The sequence below is a fragment of the Rattus rattus genome, chromosome 12 (assembly GCF_011064425.1).
Source record: "Rattus rattus isolate New Zealand chromosome 12, Rrattus_CSIRO_v1, whole genome shotgun sequence".
Taxonomy (NCBI): Eukaryota; Metazoa; Chordata; class Mammalia; order Rodentia; family Muridae; genus Rattus; species Rattus rattus.
The window spans coordinates 33,451,890-33,460,498 of record NC_046165.1 but is presented as its reverse complement, the minus strand read 5'-3'; the positions used below and the strand labels follow the sequence as shown (position 1 = coordinate 33,460,498).

The window sequence follows — 8,609 nt, the reverse complement described above, 5'->3', positions numbered from 1 at the left end:
TGTGTGTTACTGTGAGACAGACCTAGGAATCACTATGTAGACCACACTTTACTAGACAGACCAGACTGGCCTCAAATTCACAGAGATCTATCTATCTGCCTCTACCTATCCACCGCCCAACCCCTGTGCTGGGACTACAGATGTGTGTTACCACTCCTCCTGGATTTTTAATATCTGCATCTGGACTGAGCAGTTATAAGTTCCTGAGGTTCAGTACAACATGCGGAGAAAATCCAGACTCATGCAAATGTGTAGGAGAAAAGGGGAAAGAACTCAATGTGCTTTTTTTCTTTAGTATTTTCTTATTTATTTATTTACTCCCTTTTTATCCAAATTGCTGCCAGTTTCCCTGCTCCCTTACACAGTCTCTCCCTCTATCTCTCCCCTTCTCCTCAAAGAGGGTGGAGCCCCCAAGGGTATCTGTCCCCACTCCCCACCCCCCACACCTAGCTGGCACATCTAGCCTCTTTGGGGCTGGATTCATCCTCTTCCACTGAGGCTAGTAAGGTACCCCAGCCAGGGAAACAGGATTCACAGGCAAGCAACAGCTTTAGGGACAGCCCCTGCTCCAGTTGTTTGGAGCCAACATGCCCAAGCTGCATATCCGCTACATATGTGTGGGGACCTAGGGCCAGATGTGCATGCTCCCTGGTTGGCGGTTCAGACCCTGAGAGCTCCAAGGGTCCAGGTTAGTTGACTCTGTTCATGGTCCTTTGGAGTCTGTGACCTCTTCTGGTCCTTCAGTCCTTTCTCCAGCTCTTCCATTGGACTCTCCTATTCTTTGAATGGATCATTCACAGTTTGCTAGCACTGTGCACTGGTCACTTGGAAACACTGATACCCCAACCAATGCACAATGTAATATTTTACAGAATCACACCGATTCCTGTTGCCACCTATCTCATTGAACAAAGCGTTCAGTAGTAGTCATACAGGGTGGCACCACCTGTAATCCCAGCACTGTGGAGGCAGAGGTGGGGAGAATACCAAAAGTTTGAGGATAATCCTGTTCTGTATTGCAAGTTCCAGGGTACTCAGGGTTACAACAGCAAGATCTCTTGTCCAAAAACAAATAAGCAAATAAATGATGAGTAAAACAATGATTTAAAAAACCACCTAGATATTGAAAAGCTGCTCATATCACAGCCACCAGCAAGTTTTCGGAAAACTGTCTTAAATTCCAAGTTTCGTTACTGGCAGCAGATATGATCAAGGGAGGCTGCAGGGATAGTTCAATGGTGCAAAGCACTAGTGCCTGTGTGGCAGCATTCCTCTGGGAGGCTCTGTGGGGGAGTGATTTCTCTGCTTTTGCCATCTACATTCTTTGGCTTATGACTACTTCGTTCATCTTCAAAACCATGGATATGCCAGTGTTTCCTCTTTCAGTTTGTCTATTTTTCCATATCTGTAGCCCAGGCTCATTTGAAATTTGTTATATAATTCAGGCTGCCCTCCAAGTCCTCCTCCTCCTGAGTCTGCCTGTCAGATTCTGGGTTCATAGGTGGGCACCACCACACTTGGTTCTCATGGATCTTCTGTGCATACAGTCCTGTCACCTACAGACTGTTTTCAATATCCTTTCCTCATTCTTGCTAGGACTGCTGGTACTGCATTGAATAGAATTGGTAGATTGGACACGGTTGTCTTGTTCCTCAGGTTAGAAGGAAATCTTTCAGTGTTTCCCCCTTGACTATGTACCCTGGTCCCTCATCCTGTGTGGTCTTCATTCTGTTGGGTGACATCGCTTTCATCTTCGTTACTTTTCTAGTTGCTCTAAGAAAGTGCCAGGGTGGAAGCCGCTTAAGGGAGAGTTATTTTTGCCCAGTTTGAGTGATGACGGCGTACACTCAGCTCACTCCATCACCTGTGTACAGGCTAGGATCTCAGACCGAAGAACCATGTCATCTGCCGTAGGTGCTTCTTTTCAACACAGTTTACCGAGTCAAGATGATCTCCTACCATATTGCTGGAGGCCGCTCTCTCAGGAGGTTCTAGAACTCATTGAGTTGACAACTCGGGCTAACCACTCTAGCTCCTATGGCTGATATGTGGAATTATCATCAAAAAGATGTTAAATTTTGTCAATTTCTCTTTCTATACCTACTGACATGATCACATGGTTTTTATGCTTCATACTTTTAATGTTTAATGATTTAATTTATGTTGAGCAATCCTGTGTCCCGGGCATAAATCCAGTTTTGATTATAAGGTGCAATCTTTTAAATATGCTGTTCATTTTCTTTGTTAATGTAATGTTTCCTTGATTTTTGCCTCTATTCATGTAGTTTTGCTTGTTTTTGGCATTCTTCTCTGGCTTCGCGTGAAGGTCATGCTGTTCTCATGAAGTGAATTTGGAATTCTTTCCTCCTCTTCAGAGCTGCAAGGATTTGAGAAGGATTAGCTTTAACTTTTCTTTGAATTCATTTTTATAACCTTCTCTTTCCTGGATATTTCTTTGTTGGGAGGTTGTTAATTATTCTAATTATCATTCATCCATCCATTTATATTTTGATTTTTCATAATCACCTTAATAGTTTGTGTGTTTCTAGAACTCTATCCATTTCCTCTAGCGTGTCTGATTTGTTGGAATACATTGTCCATTGTAGTTTCCTTTGTACCTATTTAGTATTAGTTGCAATGCCTCCTCTCCCATTTATAATTTTGAGTCATTAGAACAAGTTTTGAATCTTGTTTTCTTTTCTCAAAAAGCCAACTCCAGATTTCCTTTCTTTCCTCTCCTCCCCCTTGTTTTTCCCTGTTTGTTCTGAGGAAAAACCAATTCTCTGCACATTACAGACAACACCAGCTCATTCATCTCTGGGCATCGTAATCTGCTGTTCAGTTCTTGCACTAACAGTGGAGGAAACCATAGCTCAAAGGTCTCGGGGATCGTCTAGAATTCCCTACTCCATGTGTGCAGCAGATCTGGGCTCATGTTCTAGCTCTGGTCAAGTGGTGAGATGTGGGTCTCTCGGTCCCCAACCTATGAAGAATGGTTAGAATCTCCCTCACTTAAACCTGTTCCATCTCTTTGCCATCTTTTTCCGGGTAGTCATGAGGTTGTATAGGAGCTTTAATAAGTACTAACGATGGTCTATTCACGGTGTGACTTCCTTAAACTATGATGTAGGTATACATTTTATTATTATTTATTTTTTATTGCTGTTTTCCCTCCTACTGTCAAAGAGAGGGGACCACATCACCACTACTACAACGAGAAGGCCAGGAACAACTAGAGCACCGTCAAATCCTATGGGTAAGACAAGCTCTCAGAGGAAAAAAAGGAAGGAAGGATTTTCCACATTAGCTACCTGTTTCAGTGGGTATCCTAGTTTGTTCCTACGGTGATAATTAAACACCATGATCAAAACCAACATAGAAAAGAAAGGGTTTATTTTATTTCGCTTATGACCACCAGTGTAGGGATGGTACCTTCCACGGTGTACGTGTCCTTCCCCACTGACCGATCACTGAGAAAATGCCTAACTGAGCTTATGGAGGCCTTTTCCTAAACACGGTTCTCTCCTTGTAGATGGCTCTAGCTCATGCCGACATAAAAAACTACCCAGTACAGCAGTGATTATCTCTTTTTGTTCTGTGGTCCCCAGAAATTGATGGATTTGACTTGGAAGATGCCTTGAATGATCAGAACAATCTAGATGGCCCCAAAAAGCCAAGTACAGGAGAAGGAGGAGGTAAGTTCTAGATGCTCAACATCACAGGCCAGTGCTATAGTTCCTGGTATGGTTTGTCTTATACCTGCAATGGCGTTCTGAGACATCCAGAGTACTGTAGATCTGGGCCAGATCTGGGCCACGTCGAGCTGCAGGAGAACCCCACAACAGTAGGACTGATATATTTTGGTCTTGGGATTCTCTGAATTATTGGGAATCTCAATAACTATTGTCTGTGTGTGTCATATCTACCTCTGTTTATCATCTATATATTTAATTTTTTTAAAAAAAATCAGTATTGTTCGTATAAAATGATAATACTAAACCAATACATATTAACATAAATAGCACATTGTATGAGTCTGTGTGTCGAGAGAAAAACAATTTGTCAGAGAGTGGCATTATTTTATACTTCTTAGAAATTTCTAGAATGTCAATCTTGCTAGGAGATAACCTGGATTCTCATATTGAGATATGCAGCTTGAAAGCTGTCCTCTGACCTACACACACACATACACACACACACACACACACACACACACACACACACACACACAAATACAATTAAATTCAAAAGGGTTTAAAACAGATATATAAATGAATAATACATTTTAAAAAGTGTTTAGTACCTTTCATCACTTAGTTCCCCTTCATTACTTTTCTGGCTGCCCTGACCAAGGACCTAGCAAGTGAAGAGAAGAGGAAGGATTCTTTCTGCTTATCATTTCAGAAGCAATGAGGCCCCGCTAGGACTCCGCTGCTCGCGTTGTATCCACACGCAGGAAGTGCAGAGACGGAGACAGGAAGTGGGCTAGTAAAATCCAGATGTCACCTTCCAGTGATGTATTTCCAAAAGCAGGCCTCAAGAGTCCCAGCACATGAGCCTATAGGGACATTTCATGTTTGAACTACAACACCCGTTCAATGGACTTGTGCCCATTTGTAGTTTTCTAGCATTGCAGGTTAGTCTTTTGGAAAACCTTGTTCTCTTATGGTTTATAAAAGTTCAGTGTAATGCTGCATGCTATAATAAAAAAATCTAACTTGCTGCTAACACCACCCATACCACTGGAAAAGACTCACGGTAGCTTACAAAGGCTTCACCCGAAATCTTGTCGACAAGCACCATCAGTGGCTGTCCTGGACTGACGGATTCATTTCATTCAGTTTTAAGAAATGCTTCCCAAGTCATCCAGTTGGTACGACGTTCATTCTGCCTGGCAAAAGTGGTCTCATGACACAAAGCAGACAAAGCCAAGTAAGAGAAGGAACAGTGATGCCAGGGGCTTAGCAAATCACCCCTCTGTCCTCTGGAATACAGCGGGACGGCTTTAAGCACACTTTGCACACAGAGCATAGGACATTCAGGAAGATGTGTACTTAATCACTGAACTATGGTTAATAATGATTCTGCTTCTTGTATTAGTCATCTGTGATTGTGTTGCAGATCGTGAGAAAGTTGAGACTTATTTTTGCAGAAAGGCATTAATCTCCTTGGTTCAGTTAACAAGCAGAGTCTTCTATAGAGTCAGAGCCTCAGAGAGCTACCATTGAGGCAGGGGGATGGCGTCTCATCTGAACTTAATTATAGGATTGTATTTCTTCTCTCTGTGGTCACACAAACACTCAAGATGATTGGCCGTTCTACAGAACATATACATCGGCAATGAGCTGTCTGAGGGGCCGGTTGAAATTTTGCCTACCCCCTTTCTTCCTTGTTTATTTCCCTCAACCTCCTGCCCTCCCCCCTCCTTCTCCCCCTCCCTATCGATCCTTAGTATGAGCACAAGGTGTGGTTCTGAGACCTTACATCTGCTGTGCCACTGAACCACACTCTCAGTTCCATGAAGAACACTCACGTGTCATGGACAACTTTGACTAATCCAAATGTTTGCTGCTGAGATTTTTTTCTTTTGGCCACTGAAATGTATGTTTTTTCTGTAGGTTGGTCAGACAAGGATCTCGAAGATATCTTGAGAGGCGGGGGATACAAACCTGACAAGAATAAAGGTAGGAATGTTGCTTTGTTTGGCAACACATGGATTCTCCTTAAAATGCTAACCATCCGGCCGCCAGGTAAACATGTCACTCTCAGCCTCTGGCAAATCAGGCTTCGACATGTGCACTTGTCGTGTGCAGTGGGCTCTCATTCTTGCGGGTGGGGGTTCATTTGTGAGCCATCCTGGGATGCTACCCATTTGTTCTGTTGCTCTTAAAGCCTGAGCTGGTGTCCCCACTACCTAGGTGCACCTCGTAAGCCAGTTTTCCATGCAGTGCAAGGGTTTAAACTTAACATGGCACACATTTTAAAGAAGCCCCTAGCAAATCAGATGTTTACAAAATTCCTTTGGATTCCATTTCCCCTTCCCATGAAGATTCATACTTCCCTCCTATTGGATCCCAGGAAGTGGAAACTCTCCTTGGGGTGTATCCTGTGAGCGAAGAAACTATTTTCAATTAAAAAGACAAAAAGTTGGGGGAGGGGAAGGGGAGGGAATGGGGGCTGATGGACAGGAAGGCGGGAAGGGGAATAACATCTGAAATGTAAGTAAAGAAATATATCTAATAAAAAATTTAAAAAAGAAAAATTAATACAAAAAGCAATTTATAAAAAAATTATCTAATGAAAAATTAAAAAAAAAAAAGAAAGGCAAAAAGTCCCACATCGTTCCTTGCTGGGTCCGAGCCCTGGGTCCTGTTTATCAGCTGATAGAATCCATTCTTACCTTAAAGATCATGGGAGCTTTGCTACTTTGCAACAGAATTTCAAGGTAGCCATCCCTGAGGTTTAACTGTGTTTAAATGTGTAGGAAAATTAAACCACAGGATCTGACTGTCTAGAGGTTTCAATCCAGTCTGACACACAAAACAAAACACAAAACAAAAACAACCAACTGAAAAAAAAAGCCCTTAATATTAGAAAAATAATGTAGCACTGGTTCAGGAAAACTACGGAATCTTCATCCAGCCTCGCCCAAGGAGCCTCCATTGTAGAACCATAGAGCTGGTTGTTCTAAATCGGAAGTTGTTATCTGTGAAATAAAGTCACCTATTGACATTTTGGAAATTATGTTAGATCTCATTTTTGTGTGTGTGTGTGTGTGTGTGTGTGTGTGTGTGTGTATGCGTCTGTGTGTGTGTCTGTGTGTGTCTATGTCTGTGTGTGTGCCTGTGTCTGTGTGTGTCTATGTCTGTGTGTGTGCCTATGTGTGTGTGTGTATGTCTGTGTGTCTGTGTGACTGTGTGCCTGTGTGTGCATGTGTGCCTGTGTATGTATGTGTGTCTTTGTCTGTGTGTGTGTGTGAAATTTTATCACATGTGTAGATTTCAATAACTCTTAACACAACCAGGGAGAGATTATCATAAAATCTCTTCTGCATGCTGCCCCTTGAACAGTCATGTCCTTCCCAAGCCTCATGTTTGCAGTTTCCATAGCTGTTCATGACTGAAACCTTTCTTCACACATCTGTCAGATGGGACCGTAAGCTTGGATGGGGTGAGATGTCTGAGGCTTGTGTGGTGAAGTACGTTCCTGTTGGAACCCATAGGTGTCACATGCCACAGTTGTGACCTTTCAAATAATCACTTTTGACAAGATGTTGGAATGTTGTGGTGTTTGAAACCCTTTGTTTATTATTCCATGTTATGATGGAGAAATTGTAGCAGGGTCCGAAGAATTCAAGCTTTGAGTCCATCAAGACCCCTCTTTCCGAGTCCAGGCTGAAGTTGAGCATTTGCTTCGTTCTTGCAAGTGCTGTGCCTTGCATATGGGAACAGTGTTCTGTTGCTAAAATGCCCCGCAGTTATGTTTGTCCCCAGAAACACCTTTCCAGATGGTGTCATCTCAAGGAAAGAGCTGTAAAAGCCTCTAAGTTAAACTTCCAGGGGTCAGGAGGACACGGAGCATTTAAAGGGTGACAATTGGTATTTCCAGACGGAGAGAGAAGGGCAGTGGTTACCTCTGTAAGCGTGCACGGGAACGAAAGCCTGAGTGACAGGCCGGGGGCTTCAATTCATTAGATGTACTGGTTTTAGAAAGGAAGAGGTGTCCAGAAATTCTTTAATTGGGCTCACGTTGGAGCTTATCTTGTAAAGAATAATTAATTGTTGGCTACGGTTACTCCCTCCGTCACCCATCACTGTAGGTGTCAGAAAAGAAGATCAAAGGGGACACGGGAACACGGGTGACATTCACAGACACCGTCCCTTCCACCGAAAACCAAGCTCATGATGGGGAGCAAAGGGAGAGCAAAGGGGAAGCATCATATAATTTCCATACATTATAAACTCAATTAGCAAACTTCCTCGACTCGAGTCTTTACGACGTAGCTTCAGTCGTTCTGGCATGGATTTGTCAAGTAATATGTTATCCGTTGTGTATTTTTTCCTCAAGACAACATTGTTGACACACTGTGAGTGTGTACCTGAGTCCTCCAGCATTTCTTGAAGTGAGTGGCTTGCAAACCCTCCATTCTTCCTCCTCCTCTGACCTTTCAGGACTCACACTGTTGCCATTTTTTGCAAATGATCTTGTTCTTTTCGTAGTGTGGATGAGAGAAGGTCCAAAGAGGTTTCTTTGGAGTTGTTTCCACAATATTTCTGGCTTTAACGTGGGGAAATACTGTTCCATGGTGAGGAGACACATCGGACACCCACAGTCGCTCCAACAGATCAGGGAGTGCAGCATGAACATAGGGAAGTTGTTGAGCTGCTCTTCATGTATAACATTGGGTGCTTTGATGTAGATAACAGCGCATTACCTACAGAGTAGTCTCAGTTTTGTGGTAGGAAATGGATGAACATGGCTGTGCGAGATTTTGCAACTGCAGGAATACTATATTCCCTGGTCGTTAGCCCAGATAGTACATTTTGGAGTAATTTTTCTGTTTGATCTTATTTAGCAATAATAAGTTTTTTTGCAGCAATATTTTCCTC

At 42.8% G+C, this 8,609-nt stretch overlaps 1 protein-coding gene across 1 annotated transcript; it reads left to right on the top strand.

The window, feature by feature from the left end:
- Positions 1–1,833: 1,833 nt before the first annotated feature.
- LOC116913928 lies at positions 1,834–6,109 on the top strand. Its single transcript, XM_032918195.1, has 4 exons — positions 1,834–1,910; positions 3,090–3,256; positions 3,609–3,695; positions 5,619–6,109. The coding sequence occupies exons 1-4, from the start codon at positions 1,834–1,836 to the stop codon at positions 5,888–5,890; spliced, it is 603 nt and encodes a 200-aa protein (XP_032774086.1). The 3' UTR covers positions 5,891–6,109.
- The last annotated feature ends 2,500 nt before the right edge of the window (positions 6,110–8,609 follow it).

What these genes read in the sequence shown, in the direction of transcription:
- LOC116913928 (XM_032918195.1), top strand. Translation starts at nt 1,834, where the DNA reads ATGACGGCGTACACTCAGCTCACTCCATCACCTGTGTACAGGCTAGGA. An exon ending in GAAGAACCATGTCATCTGCC is followed by an intron (nt 1,911 to 3,089) that starts GTAGGTGCTTCT and finishes TAAGTACTAACG; the next exon opens with ATGGTCTATTCACGGTGTGA. An exon ending in AGCACCGTCAAATCCTATGG is followed by an intron (nt 3,257 to 3,608) that starts GTAAGACAAGCT and finishes TGTGGTCCCCAG; the next exon opens with AAATTGATGGATTTGACTTG.